Source organism: Camarhynchus parvulus, chromosome 4A (genome assembly GCF_901933205.1).
Source record: "Camarhynchus parvulus chromosome 4A, STF_HiC, whole genome shotgun sequence".
Taxonomy (NCBI): domain Eukaryota; kingdom Metazoa; phylum Chordata; class Aves; order Passeriformes; family Thraupidae; genus Camarhynchus; species Camarhynchus parvulus.
In genome coordinates this window covers 19570931-19594094 of record NC_044600.1, presented here as the reverse complement: position 1 = coordinate 19594094, position 23164 = coordinate 19570931, and the positions used below count along the sequence as shown (strand labels likewise).

General features: G+C 50.9%; 1 protein-coding gene across 4 annotated transcripts; it reads right to left on the bottom strand.

The window, feature by feature from the left end:
• On the bottom strand, nt 1–23087 carry HDAC8 (histone deacetylase 8). 4 transcript variants are annotated; one of them, XM_030967329.1, is made up of 11 exons: nt 21106–23087; nt 20639–20691; nt 19140–19270; nt 17401–17542; nt 10323–10450; nt 9262–9339; nt 8779–8887; nt 6437–6609; nt 4718–4812; nt 2531–2636; nt 1–528 (listed from the first exon to the last, which is right to left on the bottom strand). In XM_030967329.1, exons 1-11 carry the CDS (start codon nt 21187–21189, stop codon nt 506–508), a joined length of 1122 nt encoding a protein of 373 aa, XP_030823189.1. In that variant the 5' UTR covers nt 21190–23087; the 3' UTR covers nt 1–505. The 4 variants fall into 4 exon arrangements, 3 of the variants coding, with proteins under 3 accessions (XP_030823189.1, XP_030823190.1, XP_030823191.1); XM_030967330.1 differs by having other exon boundaries at nt 10323–10435; XM_030967331.1 differs by having other exon boundaries at nt 10323–10435; nt 21149–21235.
• Between the last annotated feature and the right edge of the window lie 77 nt (nt 23088–23164).

Sequence of the window (23164 nt, the reverse complement as noted above, 5' to 3'; positions counted from 1 at the left end):
GAGTATTTCAAGTATTTTATTTTTTAAAAATTCCCAGTTAAAACCACAATGGCTGTGCCTTTCTGTGGGTAAGAGACACAACCAGGGTAGCCCTCAGGGTCTACTTCTCAAGTGGGCAGCTCTGAGGCTGTGGCCCTGCCAAGTAGGTAACACAGCACTGGGCTCCAGCTGGGGAGAGCTCACAGCTCTGAGCAGCTCCTCTCTTAAAATACATTTAAAAGCAGTTGTGAGAACAAACTGTGGTGTTAAAAAAGGAAGTGGAAAGGAGCAAGGGAGGCTCTGCCAGCACTGGAAGGCTGTGGCTGGAGGGCCCACGCTCCTGCCTGGGGAGAGCCACAGTGCTTGTGGTATGCGGCAGCTTTTCTTCTTTAAAGAGAAAAAAAAAATTACCAACCAACAGTACTTTCTTTGAAAGTTTCCCTGTAGCCACAAATTTCATCAGTTGTTCACATAAATATGCTGTCTTCCCCATAGGAAATGCTCTTGCCTGAGCCTTCCTTTTCTGCTAAACAACGTGCTTCAGATTCCCTGCAAACAAAAGGAAGCAAAAAAGGGTATTTCCACTGATATTTTAGCCTGATGGAGTGACCTGGCAAGGGGTGCCACTCCCATGCCTGATGGACTAGACGATGATATGGGAATTCCAGTCTCAGCACAGATCTCAGTTCCTGCTGACCCCTCGCTCCCTCTGCAGAGGCTGCTGCCCTCATTCGAGCTAGGCTTTGGAAATTACCACAAGGGGACCTTGCCAATGCTTTCACTATGCTGAATGCTGCTTCAGGATTCATGGACCAGCATCCGAGATGCACATGCTCACTCCCTGCTGCCTCATCCTTCTTTCAGGCTGGATTCACAGACAGGAGTACACAGCCCTCCCTTCCAGCTCTGGAGTGGTTCCTCCTACCCTCTTGGACATGTCCCCAGGGAAGGGATGCCCTCTCCCTAGGATTGGCCTGTGCTTGGGAATGGACACCTGAAGGCATCCACGGCCATTGGACTTCCTACCCTACTTCTAACACCAGCACACTGCAACACACGCAGACAGAAAAGGGGTGCCAAGCCCCATCATGCTGCTCCGCGCCTCTCTTGCAGAGAGAGACAAGACAGATGGGTAAGGGCATTGAATGAGTTTCAATGCTGGAGCTGGCAGAGCTCACCCAGCTGCCTGTCCTGGACTTGAAGAGCTTCAAGTCCTGCCTGCTGGAGACCTGTCCCAATTCCAGAAAGCTATTTCCCACAGCCTCCTCCTGGACCAGCTGGAAAGACACAGACTGGATGGGTCATCTGCAAAGGGGATAGGGAGGGAGCTGGCTCACAGGGAGCTCACAGTGGGTGGTGATCAATGGTTTTTACATGGTCTGGCAGCCTGTCACAAGTGGGGTCCCCCAGGGACTGATACTGATCCATACTGCTCAACATCATAAATTACCTTGGTTGAAAACAACCACAGCACCAAACTGGGTGCTGCAGTGAACTGGTCAGAAGGAAGAGCTATCTTAGAGAGCAGGACAGGCTGGAAGACTGGGCTAAAAATAACAGTTTTAAGTTTAACAAAGGCAAAAGCAAGGTCCTGCTCTTGAGATAGAAGGTAGCCAGTTCAGGCTGGGATTTGTGTGACTGGGAAGCAGCTTTGTGGAAATGGATGTGGGGGTCCTGATAAGCAGCAAGCTGAATGGGATCCAGCAGTGTGCTGCTGCAGCAGTGAAGCAAACTATATCCTGTGCAGCATGTGTAGGAGCATTACTAAGAAAAACTGGATCATCTCATTCCAGGTCCATCTGACAAACAATGAGTACCGTGTCCAGTTATGATCCCCACAAATCACCAAAGACATGGACAGAGCAGAGAGGGTCCAAAGGAGGACCAAAAAGGTGATCAGATGCTGGAGAACCTGCCCAATGAGGAAAGACTCTGCCTGCAGAAGAGAAGTCTTAGGAGGGACCTCATCACAGTAATCTAGTACTTGAAGCCTGCTCTGTAGGCTTCAGAGGACAGAGGCTCTCTCTTCACAAGAAGGCACATGGAGAGGACAAGGGACAACAGGTGTGAGTTGCACCAGGAGAAGTTTCACCTTATTTTAAGTACTGTTTTTTACAGTGAGAACAATCAATCACTGGAGGAAACTCCCTAGGGATGTGGTAGCGGCCTCACTGTCAGAAGTTTTCAGGATGTGACTTGCTAGATAATTTTGTCTATGCTCCCTTTCCCACGAAAAGCTTGGACCAGATGATCTTTGAAGTCCTTTAGAACCTGGGCTGTTCTATGATTCCAAAAAGGACAAGGCCCCATGCTCCCCTGCCCAGCCAGAGCAAAGGCAATGGCAACTTTTGCTACAGGAACCCATAACTCTGTACCACCAACCCTGAAAATCCCAAGGGATGTGGGAGGCCAATGACACTGCACTAATGAGCAGCCAAGTGAATGTGGTTCATCTTTCCAGTCAGTGAGAAAGTCTCCAACGAGCTCCCCTGAAGCCCTCTCTAAAAAAACCTGTAAGCCTGAAGCAGGAGTGTTGGCTTAGACAACGCACCTTTGATAGAGTTCAGAATTTCTTGAATTCTCTGTGGCTCATTGCGGTCTGGTCTGCAGCTTGGTGTGATCTCCAGCACGTAATCAGGACCATACTCTGTGAAGAACTGCAGGGAGGAGGAAAGGAAAATCAACAGAGAGGTCTCTGAAGGCTGAGGCTAGAGAGAGGGCTCCCCAGGTACCTGTTTGTAAAAAGGCAAAAAAACCATTTCTCTACCTAAGGGCCACATGTAGCTTCACTACATCAAGGTGGTACTTCAGCAATGTCTGTGTCCACCTGGAGTTTTCAACCACTTCCCAGTTCAAGGGATGGGAAGCAGAGCCCAGTGAAGCAACCAAAAAGCAGTCAAATGTCTATCCCAATGCTTTATTTGGGAAAGCTGTTGACACTCATTTTACACACAGTTACCTGCAAATGGTATTTTTTTATTATTAAATTTCAAGTGCTGTAATCACGTATCCTACCATTCACTTCCCATCTTGCTGAACACTGCATTGACATGACTGTGAAACACCTGGGAAAGGAAAAATCAGTGTGCTGCAAGGATACTGTGTCTCTCCTGGCTGAGTGCTCAGATAGTGTGCAGGAGATCTGCAGCACATGGGATTGATGTGCTAACGCAGAATCACAGGTTACTGTGAGCCATTGTGTCATGATTCTGGCCAAGACAGGGTCAGTTTTCAGAGTAGCTGGGATGAGGCATGGCCAGGACACAGAGGTTATTCTACACCACCTCTCATCATTGCTGAGGGCAGGGGAAGGGGACTCTTCCAGACAGAAGGGATTCCTTCCAGCTTAAATAATGTGGCAGAGGGAGCTATGCAGTTTTGTCTATTGTCAGAGGGCAGGGGTGTTTCTATGTGAATTGGTTTTTGTTTTCTTGTTCCCTCTGTCATCAGTATTGTTGCTGTTATTGTTTAGTAAATTGTTCATGCTCTTAGCAGGAGCACTAAATTGGAAAATACCATTCCTAAGACAACCTTAACTGGTGCCCAGTATGGGGCACAAAGGGTTGAGATAACAACAGATCTGCCCAGAGTGGGTTGGAAACAAATTTGATTCTAAGCATTTGTTCATATTAGGTACAGAACCACTGGTCACAATGCTGCTTGGTCTGTTCATGTGGGTGTGGTACCTATGTGTGAGCATATATGTGTTCCTTGTGATGATATTCTTCAGAGCAGGGAAGGGGATCAGGATTGTTTTGTTGCTGTACTCTGTGATACCACTTTATGAAATGATAACAATGGCAATGAGGGTCATTTGGGATGTGTATTCAGTGTTCCTCTCCTACCCTTACCTCAGGCACTACCTTTGTTTGTCCATTAATAATAGTACTCAGCCTGAGGGGGAAACAGGAGAGGATGATTTTCCCCAGCTTGTCGCCCCCTCTTCCTCCTTCAGACCTGTTACAACAGCTTTTGAGAATTTTGAATTCCCTTTCGATGTTACAGAAAGCATGTTCTTGTTGCTATGGTTGCTATGTCTCTTATGTGTGTCTACTCAGTACAGCTGATAACATGTTTAGAGTCAGTGGAGTCCACACCATGTTTAGAGTCAGGACAGAGATTTCTAGGAAGGTCATTCAGAGATCTGCCCCAAGGGTGGATAGTCATGAGTGGCATAGAAAATGGGAGAAAATGGGCCAGCTTCTGGGGAAATTCTCTGCTCCAGTGGTTTGGAAGTTCATCCCTGTACAACTACAGGACCCTAATAGTGACAGAATATTTGCAAGGTGCATTCTGTGTCAACTCCAGAGAGAAGCAACTTATTGGAATGTGCTGGGCCCTGGCTACTCTTTACCAGACACTGCTGGTCACCAAACAGAACCCTCAGGGGGAGGAAGAGGAAAGCAGAGCAACAGGCACTGTGGTCACTCAAACTTCAGCCGAAAAAAAAAAAATTAAAGCCTTGGGAAGGCAATAGGCACATCCTAAAGAGCTCTTTGAGCAAACCAGAGAATCCTTTTGCCCATCCTCTCTGCTACGATCTGAGACTGGAGTTTATGGGCACATGAAACCCCTCACAGAAAGCTGCAGACAGCCTCTGGTTTTGGGCACGAGCAGCCACCATACTGCTACATTAAGTGTCTTCACAAAACAGGACTGTATGGCAAAGATGCTGTGTGAATTAGGCAGAACAACTGGCTCTTCTGCAAGGAAAAGGGAAGGTTTTTCAAAGCATTACCTCATGATCAGGGATCTCAGAGGACAGTGTTCTCCCAAGGATGACCCCAGTCAAGTATGTCCAGCAGCGAGCGGTGTTGGCAAGGTTGTAACCTCCTGTTTCCAGCAAGAATTGGGATTTGAGGAGGAAGAGTGGGGAAAGGGAAAAGAGAAAAGGAGATTTAGGTGGAAGGAACAAATCATGAACCCACTGTGTACAGGTTACATGAGTTCAGCTTATTTCCTCCACTCAAGCCATGCCCAAAATCTGCCTTCTGCACCTGCTGGCTACACAAGGCCAAGTCTGAATGACAGTGTATGCAAGAGCAGACCGCTCAAACTGAACCCCAGCTACATCCAGTGTGGCAGAGGCCAGTCCTCCAGCCACCATCTCAGACTCAGGATGAGCTCACAACCCCATGTGCTGAACTCTCCTGGCAACAAGAAGAGCCATTCTCAAGTAGCAGGCTGCAGCAGAAATGGGGGCTTCCTGCTTTTTAATACCAGCCTCTGACCTATAAAGCAAAATACACATGCCCAGCCATAAACTGGTGAGCTCTTCAGCACCGTCATGTTTGAAAGGACAAATGTGAAACTCATCGCTACAACTTGCAACTGTTTTACACTGAAATGAGATTTCACAGAGAGTAGGAAATGGTTACCTACATGGTAAAGGAACATGAGCCCAAAAGGAGAAACCTTAGCTGAAAGCAATCCTGCAAGAGACTCAGGTATGTTTTTTTCCAGAATAGAGAACTAAAAGAGTAAAGGGAGAAAAGCACTTTGACAAGACAGACCATATTATTCCGATATTCCCTCCTGCTTGCAGTGGGGTTTTTTCCTGCCTTTTTTTTTTTTACTCCTCCCCTAATTTCCACTTCAAATGCTTCCACATGGTGCAGCGGTGGGACACTCCTTTGCTATTTTCACAAGTGACACATAGCTGATCCTCACTTTTTAACAGAAGATTTGGGTTTTGTTTGACAGGTGACATCTCCAGCACACTCAGACAAGCCACAGCAGCACTGAACACTCATAACCTTTCCAAAACAAAGGGCATCAGGCACATAAAATTTTAGCCTTAATATGCTATACATGATTTCCCCCATCTAAAAAAGGACAGCACCTAGAGCTGATCTGGCTCCAGTCATGGAGCTCAGGGGCTTTCCCTGGCTCACAGGGGCTTTTGTTGTTCTGAAATACTCTGTTAACAAAACACCTGTCCTGTGCTCTCCCCACTGGACCAGCAGCTGGTTAGGCAACACAACAGAGATAAGTCCAGCTTAGCTTTCACTGGGTATCAGAGCCCTGCTATATCTTGCAGGCCTCATCCTGAGCCCCTGCTTGAATCTTAACGAAACCATTCATCACCAGGTGCCCAAGGTAGGTTTGGGAACACAGTCCTCACTTTTAAAGAGAAGCACCAAAGGGCTGATCAGCAGAGATGGGAATCAGAGATGTCACTGAGAAGTCAGGGTCAGTTTGTTGGCCTCTCCTCTTCTCCAGAGGAGCCATGCAGCTTTTAACTCAAGATCTGAGTCAGTACTGAGACTTGCACCTGCCAGTATAAATGATTTCAGGTGTGAGAAAAGAGTACTATGCCACAGTGCATCCTCCTGACACTGCCCAGCAGTCACCATGCTAAACCCTTGCCAGTCCTGAGCCCAAGGGCAGGCAGGCACTCGAGGCAGGGTCACAGGAGGACAAACACATTTCTCTGAGAACAGCAGGATGCACTCACCTCCTCCCAAGACAAGAGTTGCTAGCTGCCACTGCAGGACATACTTAAGACACTTCCCCACTCCCTCAGGTGTCATGTTGAAAGAGCACATGGGGTCTCCAGCAATGGTGTCTGCCCCCAGCTGCAGCACAACTGCATCAGGGTTGAAGGCAGCATACACCTCCTTCAGCACTCTAGAGAGAAGAGGAGCAGTCCAGTTACTGCCAGCACAGCCCAGAGGAATGCTGGTGGCATGGCCCTGGTCACTCAGATCCACCAATGCCTCTCAGGGTTTCAGCATTCTCTGCTTCTACCCAACTCATACCAGTTACACTACCTCTGCTCTCAGCCTCTGCTCTGAGCCTTCTACCTCCACAGCAATTTTAGCTCTCAGAGCACTTATCAAAAGGCTGATGAATGCAAAAGCACCACTGATAACATGGCAGAAGAGGATCTAGTCCTCACCAGTTTAGTGGCAGCATCAAACTCCACATTTACAGTCTGCCTTTTGGCTGCACAATGATCCAGGGGCTTTTCTGCCCTGTGAAAGTTATGGTGGAAATCAGGGTCTGGCAAAACAACCATCTTGAACTCTCAGACACCTCTCACCAGGACAGGCCAGGAGAGGACAGGAGAAACAGAGGAAGACTGGCTAGGGTCTTACTCTCCTCTCTCCTGTATGGCTCTTGAGGCAAAACTATGAGGAAAAGCTCTGTGCTGGATGTAGTCAGCCTGCAAAAACCAGCATTGGACAGAGCTTCATGCTTCAAGCCCATCGTGGTTTTGGGAAATACAGGCAATCACCCTGAAACAACAGCTGGATGAGACATCCACAGTCATGCCCGTGGACTGCCTCCCAGCCAGGATAGATCTCAAAGAGATCTCTAAGTCTCTTTGCAAAAGCTTCAGCTATACACAGCTTGAAATCTATTTTAAGTTATTGTGACAATGTGAATCAATGTCCTGTCTTAGCTTTCCCACTTCCTCCCAGGTGTAGTAATAACCTTCCCTCTTCCCCTCTCCCTGCCTCCTGCTGAGAGCTGTCCATCAATCTCAGAAGGTCAGCAAGGCCGTCGTCTGATAGGTGAAGTTCAAAAGATGCCTCTCAGCCCTGGGGACAATTGGGTCATCCAGGTGTCATTTGTCTCCTGAGCCCCGCCCCCTCCTACCTGGTTGGTAGCTCACCTACCCCTTCCCCTCCCCCTTTCCCTGAGCTTAAAAAGACACGGGACCATGCGGTTGCCATTCGGTTGGAGCTGTCGCAACATTCAGAGGCCTGCGTGCCCAGGAATAAACTCTGGACTATGACCCCCTAGCCAGATCCGTCTCCTTTTCCTCTTTGCCTCGCCTAAAGCTTCTCCATCAGAGGTCAAGCCTGAGTTCCTGTTGCCTGGACTTGTTCCAAGAGCCAGCTGCAACACACAGCTAACTAAAGGTATCTCTGAGGTGAAACACCACAGCTGCCGCCTTTGGTCAAGCAGCGAGGGCCAGACAAGCCCAGGCACGTTCCACCCGGTAATATTGGGATTTTATTCCAATAAGTTATGATGTCCTTCAGCTGTGAATGCATGCAGCAGGCTCCTCCTGAGTGGGTTCCTGACCCTAGAGCTGCCTTTTGAAAGCATGTCTTCCAGCACAAAGAGGGCTGCTCTGCCCCAGCAATGGCAAGCACCAATAAGCCAACAGGAGGCATGGCCCCCGCATGACTGCCCTACAAGTTTAGAGAGGTTTCAGCCCTCAAGTGTTAGAGGTGGACATGCTACCACATCCTGCAGCCCTGCACTGAGACCCATCTCCCCTGGAAAAGAACAAGACCTGCAGCCCAGTTTTAACATGGGCAACAGCTTGTGAGGTCCACCATCAGCTGAGGGACACAGGGGACTGCCAGGAGGCAGCTCTGTCACTGCCAGATATTCAGCCTTCAGCCTTTTATTTTTCCAGCACAGAGAGAAGGTGCTAGGAAAATGCTTTTAGCTAAGCCCCAAGCATATGTCCCACAGTCAGAATTCAGAGCACTTACTTGAAGAAAAAACATCTAGCCCTAAGTCCACAGCTAAAAAATACTTGTCACTTCTCAGTCTCTCCTTAGATAGACACCTGTGAAGGTGTATCTAAGGAGATAGGCTAACCTGCGGCAGAGACCCCTCCAGCCACCCACAATGTCTCTGCATATTCAGTTTGTCTAAGAACTCATACAAGACCTCTGAGAACTCACAGTCCTTGTTCATTGTAATCAAAGGCTACAACAGGGGAAGGGATAAGGCTTAAGAAAGGACTGTAATTAAAAACACTAAGCTGTGTAGTATCTTATTCTCTCCCTAAAATCCCATCCAAGCCAGCTGTATCAGAACAAGAGGGCTTACGATTCACAGATCTGGTAATATTTTTCATCCTGAATGCCATCTTGAATGGGCACATTCACGCTGTAGTAGCGACCTTTTCCCAGGCCAACATCTGTCACATCACCAGTGCCTGCACAACAGAAACACCCCAATTAGAAGTGAAAGTAGAGCAGCAGCAAGAGACGCGTGGGGTGTCTCAAAGGCAAGATGAGAGCCAGGACATTCGGCATGCATATGAAGAAGTCCACTTGCCACCACCAAGAAAGGTGGGGTGGAGTGACCCAGTTCTATCCTTCACCCAATTCTGCCATGCAGCATCAAAGGAACTCTGCCTAGAGCTCAGCTACAACCAGAAATGGGAAAATGCGAAACATGTAGCTCCCCCTCTTTCCTTCTCCTGGGTCGTGAGAAGAAGCAGCAAGACATGCTTTTAGCTTGCCTTTATGGAGGCCTCACCAGTGACGTGTGAACCAAATGAGCACAAACCTCACAAGTTCAACTTGCCTGGGAAAAATCCTGGTGAAAATTTGTGCAGAGAAACAGTCATGACCTTCGAGGTGAAACTAAAGGCATCCTCAACTCCTATTAGAAAATTGAAAAAAAACTTTCATGTATCATTTATATAAATGATAGAGTCTGAACACACTGAGTTGCTTGATACACACAGGCAGCAAGCAGAGAAGGAGCACCATAAGTAAAGTAGAAATGCAGATGTGGCTCAATACATCTTCAGTTCACAGAGACTGGAGTTCAACTGCAGCAAAGATCACAACTGCTATGAATGTGGGAGGTCTCATGCTAATCACTACTGAATGGATCTGAATATCTCACGTCACTGCCCATGGTAACAGCACTTGCCTGTGCTGCTGGGCCTGTGAAGCTGGGAGAGGGATCCAAGCAGGGCTCACTTGGCCAGAGCTTGCCTCTGATCAGAATCAGTGCTACTAGGCTCTCTTGCTTTTTCTCAATGCTGCTGTGGTTCAACATGCCTTTTCCTTAAAGACACTATTAAGACAGTGGGCGTGGAGAGGGAAAAAAGAAATAACAGGAAACTTTACAGAAACCAAATGCAGGGAGCAAATGGAACAAAATGAAACACGTCATAAAATTTAGGAGAGCAGGAAATGTTAAATGGTGTAGAAATAATGTCCCTGAAGGAGGGAGCAGTTTCAGCAAGGCCAGCTTTGCCTCCAGATTTATAGCATCAAGCCTTCTTTTAAAAGCAGCACTTAATACTGGCTGCTTCCCTCTTGCAATGGACCCTTAAACAATTAGACCCTGACAGCAACTGCTCTGCCAGGATGGGAGACTGGGACACATTATCTGTTTCTTTAGGTACATGACTTCTGCCCAGACCCACAAGAGAGGTCTGAGGAGCAGCATTGAGCAAGTCTGTAAAGCAGGACAAGGCATAAATGGATTGAGGGAACTCCACTGTACCGAAAGGAGCTGAAGCCATGGCTGTTGCAGCAAGTAAACCCCTGCTGTGCAGACAGGCCTTGCCTTCTCCCATTCCCTCCTGAGTCTGTGCAGCTGTGCTGTTTGCAGCCTTTGCTGGGCCTTACCATCCCCATGATGCAAATCCAAATCAATATAAAGGATGCGGTCAAATTTCTGGCGCAGTCGCAGGATCCCCAAGACAGCGTCATTCAGGTAACAGAAACCAGAAGCTTCATCCCTGTGAAAACAATGTCTGTGACATTGAATATTGCTAATGCAATCACCACTGATTTCAGCATTCTCACTTTGACTTTGCAAGTGTCCACCTCACATAGGAGTACGAAAACTCAGCCCAGCAGTGACCAAGAGACGGGTCAGGAACAGTTCAAAGCCTGGCTGGGAAGCACAGAGAACAGGACTGCTTGTGCCAACTGCTTCTCAACTCTGGGCTTTCTGGCAGCTGGGTAAGCATCAGTCAGCTCTGCAGAAAGACACTGGTTTGAGGAGGGTACCTCTGACCACTGCACTGTTGAACAAATAAAATGTTAGCTTTCTGCACCTGAGACATTTTAAAGAAGTTCAGAGCCACCTGACTCAAACCCACTCTCTCTGAGGCAAGAGGACAGTCTCCTTGGCCATCTTCCTGTGAGTTCTGGACTGGCATAGATAGGCAGCCACTCCATCCCTGCAGTCTGGGTCACAAGTCCTGGGAAGGTCCTGGCAGTGAAAGGCAGGCCCAAGCCAGTCATGGGATTCTCCTGCTGTTTTAAAGTCTCAGGCTATGAAGGTTAAGCCTCTTGCCAAAGTAATTCCCTCCTTTCTCTTCCCAGGAAAATGCAAATGGCATGTCCCACATGCAGTCCCTCACGATACAGCTCCTGGGCTCAGCCAGGAGAGAGTCCCAGCAGCTAAACAGAGGACAGGTGTATGTAGCAGGCAGGGACAGGCGTTTTGCAAGATATCGGGATGTCACGCGGAGATGCAGAAACCTCTCTCCCCCCTCTGTCCCTGATAACAATCACCCTTGGAATGTAGCCAAACTAGTACCCCCTTAACATAGAGATGCCAGTAACCTTTTTCTCCTTATTTGGTCTTAGAGAGAACACTGCACAACCCCCTTCCTTACGTAGTGTACCCCTACCTACATAACCCCCTGAGATGAAGCAATAAAGGCCTTTTAACTGTCTACCACATTGGTGTCAGCGTGTGTTAACTGGCCCGAGCAGCCCATGGTCAGGGGGCTGCCGTGCTGTATTCTTTGAAACCAGGTCACCCCTTACCGCTACAAGTGGTGCCGAAACCCGGGAATCGTCTCCGCGGGTGACGGGATTCTCCTGGACAGAGACAGCGGCCACAGCGGCTGGAACGACTGTGGCGAGAGAAGGGGGACGCCCCAGGACCTGCGAGCCGAATGGAGGCGATAGCGAAGGTCGTAAGTTCGATGCATACACAATGGGGAATTAAATGTGAGCTCAGGAATTTTACCCTTGCTGTGACAAGACTCCTAGAGCTTGGAGCTATTTCACGGCCCGTAGATATATTACATTCGGAGGTTTGGGATAAATGCACTGCCTCCTTGGCAGAGGATACTAAATCCACAGGCAGTGGAAAAAGCCTGAAGGCGTGGGGTAAGGTAGAAATCGCCCTACGCCAAGCATTAGAAGAACACGAGACGTGGGAGGCCGCGCGGTCGCGTTTATTAGCCGTACCGAAGTTGGGGGTGGGTGCGGCGACACAGACCAGCCCCGAAAGCGAGCCGACCGAAAAAGAGATCACGCGGGGGCCGGGCGCGTTCCATCCCTCCCCGTGCCCGAGCCCAGATGCCCCGGAACCCTCAGGGTACCCCCCTGCCCTTCCGCGGGACCCGCCGAGTCCGAAATCCCCCCCCTCAGAATCTCCCGGAAAAACCGCGGTTTCCCCTTCGGTCCCTTCCCCGCCGGTCGCCGATCCGATGCAAACGGCGGAACAACGCGCGCGGTCTTTCTGGGGAGAGCTCGCAGACGCGGCCCGGGGTGCCGAAACGGCAGCGGGCGCGGGCGCGCCGGGAGCGGCGGCGCCGTTCCCACCGCCATATTCGTTTGAAAATGGCGCGGGCGAGCCGGGGAGGGGCGGAGTCAGCGGGACCACGCCGCGAAAAGCCCGCGAACAAAGACAGACGCGGAAACGCATGCGCGGGAGGCCAGCGCGGAGCGCGCGTCCCGTCAGGGGCTGCAGACCCTGGCAAACGCGCCTGCGCGGGGAGGCGGCGGGGGGCGGACGCTCGCTTGGGAGCCGCGCCCCGTGCCACCACCATATAAGGGGGAGATCCCGCCCAGCGGGAGGCAGGGCAAGCCCAGGGGGCGGGAGCGGCACCGCCCCCGAGGGGAGGAGCGGGGCCGGAGCCGAACGAAAAGGCAGGGAGGACCGGAAGTCTGTCAGCAGTTTACTTCCGACTCTGAGTGGAGCCAGAGCTCCCCAGACTGCTCCGAAACCGGCAGCGACTCGGACGCGGAGAGAACAGAATTAATGCGGTTTCGGACGAAACCGAATAAAGCTAAAAATAAAACCGGGAATCAGCCACAGTACGAGCTCACTGACTGGGGAAAAATAAAAATAGCTTGTGCTGACTGGAAACCCGCGGAAACGGTGCACGCCTTTCCCGTAAGGGTCACGGGAGCCCAGGGAAACCAGCAAAGAACATACACTCCGGTAAACCCCAAAGAAGTTCAGGCGATTGTTAAGGCTATTTCAGAGAAAGGAATCAATTCAGCGGTAGTTTCCACGCTCGTGGACGGCCTTTTTAGCAATGACGATCTGCTTCCTTTTGATATTGCGCAAGCAAGCCGCATGTTTTTTGACGGAGCGGGGCGGATCGTTTTTAAGCAGGAATGGACAGATCATTGTGCAGCCGAACTAGCGCGGGCGTCTGGAGAGGGACAGCCACTCCACGGGTCCAGCTTGTCCCGGCTGTTGGGGAAACATGACGAAGTGGCTACCCCACAGCAGCAAGCTGCGCACCTCCGGGCTGAGGAAGTTAGGGCCACATCTCGGGCGGCCAGGGAGGCCATACGCGCCGCCTCTAGGGTGGTGAACACACCGACACCGTGGCCCACCATTAAGCAAGGGGAGAGTGAAAGCTTTACAAAATTCGTAGACCGCTTGCAGGCTGCGGTAGACTCCTCCACCTTGCCCCCAGCGGCAAGAGGTCCTGTAGTGTTTGATTGCCTGCGGCAGCAGTGTAACACTGTTACCAAAGAGATACTGCGCTCGCTGCCAGCCGGGGCTAACTTGGCTGACACGATCAAACACGTTGTGAAGGAGGAACAGCTGACACCCATCCAAGCAGCTGTTCATACCCTGACCAGTGCAATGGCTTGCTTTAAATGTGGCCAAGCAGGACATGTCGCTGCAAGCTGTCCCACGCCAGCACAGGTTCCCTTGGCAGCACCCTCGTTCCAGCAACGCCCGAGAGGGGTCTGCTGGAGCTGTGGGAAGAGAGGTCACCTCGCTAGGGACTGCAGATCTCGGCCCCGGGGAAACGGGAAAGGGAGGGGGCGCGCGGGCCATATTCAGTCTCCTCCCGCTGTGAATACGAGACGGCCCATCTATGCCAACCCTCAGTGGGGTGGGGAACCCTCGTACCCTATGCTCCCTCAGCAGGCAGCCAACATCGCACCCCTACCAGCGATACAGTGGCACAGCAGTGCAGCACCACCTACGGTTTCCCCGCACCCCCCGCCATCACAAGCTGTGCAAGTGCCACAGGGCCAGCAGGGGACGTCCCAGAGAGGAACCCCTGGGTGGCCCTGGCCATGAATATAGGGAAGGAGCCCCTGAAGGTGTGGGGGACATGCCGCCTTTATGGCAGCCAGGACCCCCATGTCATAGGGCTTCAGTTCTGGGCAAAGTGTGGACAGCAGTCCTTCAAGGGTCAAAACAGTGGGTGAATGTGCAAATTACCAGGCTCCAACCGTCAGCACCCCGAGCGGTTGGACCCAACAAAGTGATTAAAAGCACACAGAGAGGGAGAAACATAACCTATCCCAAGACCTTGCCCACAAAGGTCACCGACGTCCCGACCGGTGGCATGGAAACCTTCCAGATAGGTCGCTCGACCAGGTCAGAATCGGACCCAATCCTAAGCATGTTAGAAGCCACCTTCCTATCCCTAAACGAATCTAACCCTAACCTAACAGACTCCTGCTGGCTTTGTTATGATATAAAACCCCCCTTTTACGAAGGAATCGCCTTAGACATCCCCTTTAGCTATTCCACAGCCGACGCCCCTCACCAGTGCAGGTGGGACACCCCCCGCCAAGGAATCACCCTGAGTCAAGTTACAGGTCGGGGGAGATGCTTTGGTAATGCAACCCTAGCCAAGCGAAAGGGCGACGTCTGTACCGAAGCAGTCCAGCCCAACAAGAAAAATAATAAGTGGGCAGTCCCGTCTGCATCGGGGATGTGGGTTTGCCAGAGATCTGGAGTGAGTCCCTGTGTGTTCCTTGCCAAATTCAGTACCTCTAACGACTTTTGTGTCCAAGTTCTGATCGTTCCTAGGGTCCTGTACCACTCAGACGAAGAGGTGTACCACCTGTTCGAGGAACCCAGCCGAGTCCACAAAAGAGAAATATTAACAGGTATAACTATCGCAATGCTGCTCGGCCTAGGAGCAGCCGGAACGGCGACAGGTGTCTCGGCCCAACCAACTCAGCACCAAGGACTGTCACAGCTGCAGATGACCATTGACGAAGACCTGCAGAGGATCGAGAAATCCATTTCCTTCCTAGAGAAATCAGTCTCCTCACTCTCAGAAGTGGTCCTGCAGAACAGGCGAGGACTGGATCTCCTGCTCATGCAGCAAGGAGGCCTGTGTGCCGCCTTGAAAGAGGAATGCTGCTTCTACGCGGACCACACGGGAGTCGTTAGAGACTCTATGGCAGAACTCCGAAACAGACTGGCTCAGAGACAGAAAGACAGGGAAGCCCAACAGGGTTGGTTCGAGTCCTGGTTCAACCAATCACCTTGGCTGACCACTCTAATTTCTACCCTGGCAGGCCCATTGGTAATGCTGCTTTTAACTGTTACCTTCGGGCCATGCCTGCTGAACAAGCTAGTCTCATTCGTTCGAGCCCGCCTGGAACGAACTAACATCCTGTTCGTGGGACGACAACAAATGCTGTGAATTCAGCAGGGAACACTGCCGGTCACAAGAAACTTGTCTGGCAAAAACTCAGGTTTCCCAAAACCCCTTTCCCTTGTCAAACCCCAACCTTCTACCTCGTGTTAGTGCCTATATATATATATGACTACCTCACCCATTAGTGAAAGAGGGGGGGAGGTGTAGCAGGCAGGGACAGGCGTTTTGCAAGATATCGGGATGTCACGCGGAGATGCAGAAACCTCTCTCCCCCCTCTGTCCCTGATAACAATCACCCTTGGAATGTAGCCAAACTAGTACCCCCTTAACATAGAGATGCCAGTAACCTTTTTCTCCTTATTTGGTCTTAGAGAGAACACTGCACGACCCCCTTCCTTACGTAGTGTACCCCTACCTATATAACCCCCTGAGATGAAGCAATAAAGGCCTTTTAACTGTCTACCACATTGGTGTCAGCGTGTGTTAACTGGCCCGAGCAGCCCATGGTCAGGGGGCTGCCGTGCTGTATTCTTTGAAACCAGGTCACCCCTTACCGCTACAGGTGTACCATGTAAAGATATATCACTGACATTCATCAGGGACAGCTTAATTGCTGGCATCAAAGGAACAAGAAAGTTTCTTGACCCCTACTCCAGCCTCACTCCGAAGTCAAGTCCCCCTCACCACTTAGCACCAGTCCACATACATTCTTAAATCTGCTCTGGATAGCTATTTTAAAGCGAAGCTTTATACCTGGCAACAGGAGTACCCAAATCCCTTTTCCACAAATTATATCAGCATACCAGATGCACCTCTGGGAAATTCCTCTTGACTTTCCAGTCAAGCACTCAGCTCATTCTCTGTAAAATTTCCTGCTCAGCAACAGCTGGGAACAGTGAGGAGCAAGCCAGGAGTGGCAGAACCACACTCGCTTTCACTCTCTGCAAGCGCCATGGAGCATATATGTTTTCCAGTGACACTGTTCATTTACGGTAATGCTGAAAATGGAGGTGTTAACAGGTATCCTGAAAATCTGACTCAACTGTGATTATGTACTTCTCCCCTCCCTCACAGCCCACAAGGAAGCATGTCTTGGGCACTCTCTCCATGCAGTAATACACATCTCTGAAACTCAAAGCAGAGCGAGACACCAGTTCAGTCAAAAGCAGAGCAGTGTCAGAGCTGCAGTTCAGGACCAGCATTTGGGATTCCCCTGTGCTGCCCTAAATCCACCCAGCAAAGTTTGAGTATCACTGCCAGAAGGGAGGATGAGGCTGGCTTGAGAAAAGGCACTTACTCAGCATCTTACTCTCAACCCCAAAGGCATTCTCTGAACCAAGAGCTTCCTAAGCTCCAGGTCATTCCTACCTTTAGGACCCTGAAAAGCAACTAAACCACCAGACAGCAGGTGTTTTTGACAAAAGGAATGTATTTTGCTAAGACACAGGTCCTAGAATCAAGCACCGTCAGTTTGGAGTCAGTCTGGCTGGACTTTCACACTGGGCTGGCATCTACCCTGAACCATCACACACCAACTTACTGGGGTGACTGGGAAGACTCCTTTGGGATTGGTGAGTATTAAATGCCTATTTTTAAACAGACTCTTTGCTTCCCAGAACAGTGCTAATAGCTCAGCAGCAGCAACACTGCTAAGACGTTTTTCATTACAGGCATTTTTTAAGCCATGCAATCCAGACAGAATATAACAAAAGATTTCCCAAAAGACATCAGTTCTGCACACAGCGAGAGCTCAGCTCCGCTGAGTGCAAGTCTCCTTTCACAGCAAGCTGCAGCTGAAGCCATTTTCAGCCAACTGCCCACCAGGAAATGGGCTGAGATGTTGTGTGAGTACACCTGCCCCAGACCTGCTCTGCAGCACATAACAGTGACAGCACCAGCACTGGGCAGTGACCTGCCTCCTCTCAGGCCTCTGCCCTGCCCTCTGTTTCCTTCCTCTGTATCTCCTGCCTTCCCTCACACCTTGCTTTCTCTCCCAACTAGATCATTGCACCCAGGGAAGCTGGGAGCTAGGAAGCAGGGTTCAGACACCAGATGAGAAAACACAAGGGAAGAGATCGTTTTCTTACTTCTTTGCATGATGCCACCCTCCAGGCCAGTTAATCGCTACTTTGCACTTGCCATCCAGTAGGCACTGGGCTGCAGTGATGGTGGCTCCTCCCACAGCCGCTGCATACTCAAAGATCCCTTCAGTGGCTGGACAGTCGTAACCTGCAGGTAAGAGTCCATGTAAGAGTTTGCACCTCAGACACAACAGGCCTTTTCCTCCAGGGGAAGCACATTCCTTTTGTTTGAGTCTTTAAGACAGACCCGGGCTGGAGCAGCCTGTTCCTGAAGAACTGACCCCGGGAAGGACCCGTACTGGAGAAGTTATTGAAAAACTGCTACCCATAGGAAAGACTAGCACTGGGAAAGTTCATGGAAGAGAGTGTCCTGCAGGAGGGACCCCACACACACATGGGGCAAGAGCGAAGAGGAAGGAGAAGCAGAGAGGTGTGAACTGACCACAACCCCCATTCCTTGTCCATTTACACTGCTTGAGGGGGAAAGTAGTAGAGCAGTGAGTGAAGCTGAGTCTGGGAAGAAAGGTGGATGAGGGGGATGGTAATTTCAGTTTTATTTTGAATTCTCACTATCCTACTCCATTACTAATTGGCAATAAATTGAATTAATTTTCCCATGTAGAGTCACTTTTGCTGGTGACAGTAACTGGAGACTCACCTCCCTGTTATTATCTCTACATGTTCTTTTCCACTGGATTTTCTCCCCCCCCACCTACTGAGGGGGAGAGAGACTGTATCTTGGTGAGCACCTAGCAAAAAAAAACCCGGCCACACTACAACCCACCACAAAAAGCAACAATCCAAACGTTTTCTTGCACTCAGTTCGTTTAAAAATGTGAAAATGTGTCCTGAATCAACTTTGAGTTGTGTGCCTGGGTTGCTGAACCTACTGGTTCCTCACACCAATCTTGCAAAAAAACTACTTTCAAGTCTCTGTCTACCTGACCAGAAAAGCCCTGGCATGGTCACTGACATACCTCTTCCCTAAAAATGGACACCCACAAACTAGCCAAGCCTAGATAAACTGTAGGTCTATGTCTATAATACGATCTTCACTTAGTCCTACAGCAGCCTCCCTGCAGCTGTTGCCCACAAAGCATGATACCAGGGCTGCTTGTCTTCCTGTAGACAGAGCAGCTTCAGGAATGTAAAGTCTAAGGCACACTCATGAGAGCGGCAAAGAATCTGCACCTCTGCCTCAGTTCTGGGTCGCTCTTCGCATTCCTGATACCAAGACTGCCCATAGCCATCTCACCTGCTTTACCTGCTGCATTTCTCAAGCTGCCTTAGGTCCAGGAGGACAAGAGCCCTCTGCTCCACACGTCCACACGTAAGTCACCAGATTGCTCTGCAGCCGCTCCGGTCACTACAGCTCCAGGCCACTGTTCACACATGCCCCCCCACAGGAGGCTTGCAGCAGCCAGTCCGAGCTCCAGCCTGAGGGCAGTGTCAGGGTCTTCCATCCCATTCCAGAGCCTCAGAGCAGCAGAGCGACCCAGTCAGCAAGAGACAGGCCAAGCTATACAGAGCAGCAAAGTGAGGCTAGCTCTACCCTCAGCTGGCACCAGGGAAAGTGCCAGCCTGTCAGATGACTGCTGGGGTTCAGCAACACCCCGTTAAAGAATGTTTCCTTTCAAAACTGAGTCCAGCATCCCCATGAGCTCACCCCTCTAACTGCAGCTCCAGCAAAAAGCATTCTGGCCCTGGCACTCAATTAATCTCTTGCTGAAGATGTGCATCCTTACCGAGTCCATATTCCACAGACTCCGGGTGGTCATCATCCCCCTCCTCACTGACCTTCTGCAGGTGCTGCAGGTAAGCATCCGTGTGGAAACTCGCCATTTCCTCCATGGAGGCCACTTTTGGCTTGACTATCCTAAGCAGAGAGGAAGAAGGGAGCACATCAGGGCAAGAGGATCCAGTGTTCAGCTGGAATGTCCAGCTTTAGCCTTTACAATAAGAGCCTTCTTTTGGCTGTTACTGTTGTAAAAGCAAACAAAACTCCCTCTTCTTCTTGCACTGGGCTGTCACTCAAGTTAGAAAGCCACCCAGCTGAGCTGGAGCAGGCCATGCCCCTGGTTTGGCACTACCTGTGGTGCCCACCCCAGTGAAGAACACTGCAGGTGCTGCCTGCATTAACCTTCCCACTTTGCTTCAAGTTTTTTTCCTTGTTCTGCATGTTCTCTCTGTTTGTGCCTTCCCCAGCATATCCAACATTCAGTTTACACACAGAGGAACTAATGGAGGGAAATGCCCAGGCCCAGCACAGAGCTGTGGCAGGACCTCAGCCTAGATCAGGAGCTGTGCAATGCCTCTCACATGCTGTGACCTGCACCAAAACAGAGACTGTCACTGTTCCAAGCAACTTGCACAGCACCTTCCTGGGTCTGGGCGCTTTGCAGTATGCCTAAACAAATCCTGCAAACACTGAACCCTCCCCAAAACTTGGACAGTGGGAGCATGCACAGGCAGTGCAGCGCAGCTCTGCTGCTACAGGAAGAACATAGGAAGCTCCCAGCTCCAGGCTGGCCCTGATGCTTCCCACCTCATGCAAGGGCAAACAGTCCTTCAGGTCTGCTCTATAATGATGCCTGCAGTCATTTCCCAAGCACACTCTCCCAGAAAAAAAAATTATTTTAAAAAAGAAGTCTCAAAAAAACCTCTGGCTGTGCTGAACTGGAGTACATTTTTTCTAAGATTTTATGAGAAGCTTCACAAGAGGGGCTGAGCTATGCCTTTTTTATTTTTCCCTTCACATGCCCCAGCATTAAGAGCCAAATGAGGTGGCAGGTACCTCACTTCTCTGCCCCAGATCTCATCCGGTCTTCTCTCCTGAACAGCATGCAGACCTCACAAAAAGTCTCTCAGATATATTACAATGCACCAAAACAATATAGTCCCTCTCTGCATCAGCACTGATTAATCAGTGGATCTGGAGCAGCACCAAGGCTGTTGCCCTACTCAGGAGTCTCAAGCATGGGGGTAATACACACTCTGTAGAGAAGGCACAAGGCTATAAGTGCTCCACCAGACCAGGAGGTAACCATAAATTACACCTGCCACAATTACTGTAATCGTGTCCATGTAGCAAAACAAACATTTTCCTTTAATCCTGCAAATACGCACTGTGAGGGCTCCTATAATCACACCGCCAGCAGGGACAGTGTGAAACTTGAAGTTACTCAGCACCTTCCAAACCTTAGTGGAGACTAAAATATTCCTTCACAGAAACGGGAGCACTTACTTCATTTGGTCAAGCAAACAATACGCTTCAATCAGTGAATGCACCATGCTGGCCTAAAGAAAAGAATAAGACTGTGAGAGCAGGAGACACAAAGCCAGCAACCAGGGGCCCAAGGACTCGCAGACGAGGTGTGGCTCAGACTCCTCCCAGCAGCGACTTTCCCTGCCCGGGTCCCTTCTCCGGCCCATGCCCATGCCGTGTGAAAGGGCCTTCCGGTGTCCCGGGCAGAAGCACAGCCGCGCACGGCTTCCCGGGAAAGGGAACTGTCGCTTCAGTGTCCAAGCCCACGGTGCTAGGGGCGATGTGAACGCACAGACGAGCCATCCCCGCTCTAACCCCACACTCCTCTCACCGGGAGTTTCCCCCGCTTCCTCCTTTCCTACCGCCCTGCCGGGCGCCGGCTGCCTCCGCGCCCGGGCCTCACCGCTGTGCTCCCCGCACCCCCTCGCCCCCGCCGCGGCGCTGACCCGCTTGGGCACTTTGCAGAGGGAGTCGCAGAGGGTCACGTACTCCGGGCTGTATACGTAGACCGGCGGCGGCACCGCCGCCATGGGAGCCAGCGCAGCCGGGACCAGCACCCGCACCGCTGCTCGTCAGAGCACGCCACGACCGGCAGTTCCGGCCCCGCGGTGTGCCGGGAGCTGTAGGCCTGCCCCGCCATTATCCTTCCTCCTGCCGCGTAAGAACAGGCAGCCGACTAGTGTTAGAGGCATTTTTATTGGGGTCTCCACGCAGCTCGGGTGGTGTTTGTTCTCTAAGAATGTAATTTTAAAAGGCCCGTGGCCTGCACGCAGCCCCCCACGCGGCGCCCTTTAAGGAGCCGCAGCTCAGGAGATGCCCGGGCCCCCTCCACCCCCGGCAGCTCCAACCGGGTCCCTCGGGTCAGAGGGAGGCGCCGGGCAGGGGCTTGGGCGCTTTAAGGCTCCCCTGACGGGAGCAGGGATCACAAACGGAGGGATTAGCCATGATAGGAAAGATGTGTGCTAATGTCTTTACAAACAATTCCAAGGCCGAGGGTACGGGTGTTAACGTCTTAGAAATGGGTCTTAATGTTTCTACCCACTTCAAGCCACAGGTTTGTTACAAAACGCAGATAGTTTGATTCCTGAAACAGACAAATGGGTCCACACAAGCCTGAGTTTCTGAACTTTGGGGGGAAATGACAGGCTCGAGGGTAGAATATGTGGTAGACCGCTTGGGAAGGCTATACCTTCCCAGTATCTCAGCAAATGGGCTAAGGAGGAGGGCAACAAGCACCCGGGAGTTTAGGATAAAAGGAAGCTGCACATTGTGAAACCTAGAGAGAGAATATCCCACAGGCTGATGTCCCAGTGGACTCTCTCCCTTTATTTGAATAAAGTTGCAGGACTCCTCTGTCTCCTTTATGGACACTGGCTTTTCATAGCGTGATCTTCCCTACAACCACATGTACAGAAGAGCTTCTGCCCCAAGAGACCACCTGGCTTTGAGGCCAAACCAACCTGGACATCAAAAAACACAGGCAGGCACAGAGGAAAACACCTGGCTTTGGAGCCAGCCATATCCACAGTGGAGTGGCCGACTTTTGCCTGGCAGCCGCCCCTGCGCTCACACACAGCCAGCCCAGGGTGCACCACAGGCTACATGGGCTGAGAGTGGCGCACGACATGGGCACTGTCACCCTGCCAGCTCAAGAGACAAGTTCAGCTGCTGTCCATCACCCTCTCAGAAGGAGCTCAGGCTGTGACATCTACCTGGCAGAATCCACATCTTCTGTGCTTCCTAGAGTGGATGTGACTCCTCAGACAGAGCTCCCATGAAAACACACAGCCATCCAGGCCTCTGGGTGCAGGGACTGCCAAAGCCTTTCAATGGGAAGCATGGCAGTGGTGAGAACAACTGTGTTCCGTGTGGCCAAGATCTGCCCACCCTCAGGGCTCAGCTATGAGAGGATGTAGAAAGATCAAGGGGCATAAGGGAGTCTGAGAAAGACTCGTAGAACCAGGCTCTGCCCTGCCTGACAGGAACAGCCACCTCAGAATACACAGGTTCAAGGGGATCCTGTATGCTCCCTTGCCAGGTGAAGGCAGTAACTTAAAAGGAGTGGGTGGAGGCAAACCCCCTCCTTGCCCACCTTGCTTCCCCACATGCCTCTGTACATCAGGTATGAATCTCTCATGTGGAAGGCCAGGCAATGGATGATGCGGATGTTAGTCCATCTACACCAGAGGTGTTGCCATGGCTGTGACACCCCCAGACCATGTCCACCTCTACAAGAAAGATGGGTTACAGTCGTAGGTGACTCCTTTCTGAGGGTCCAATGTGCCACACAGACAGTCCTCTTAGGGAAGTCTGCTGCCTTCCTGGGGCTCAGGTTAAGCACAGCACTAGGACACTTCCCAGCCAGGTTCAGCTTCAGACTGTTATCCACTGCTGCTCTTCCATGTGGGTGGCAATGAAACTGCAACACACAGTCCAAGGGCAATCAAAGGAGACTTCAGGGCCTGGGGATGGTTGGTAAGGGATTCTGGAACACAGTTTCTTTCC

Excerpts from the sequence above, each read along its gene's own strand:
- HDAC8 (XM_030967329.1), bottom strand. The coding sequence starts at position 21,189 with ATGGCGGCGGTGCCGCCGCCGGTCTACGTATACAGCCCGGAGTACGTG. Across the intron at positions 17,543-19,139 it reads GTCTGTGGAATATGGACTCG|GTTACGACTGTCCAGCCACT; the intron begins GTAAGGATGCAC and ends TCTTACCTGCAG. Across the intron at positions 8,888-9,261 it reads TTCACCAGGATTTTTCCCAG|GCACTGGTGATGTGACAGAT; the intron begins GCAAGTTGAACT and ends TCTGTTGTGCAG.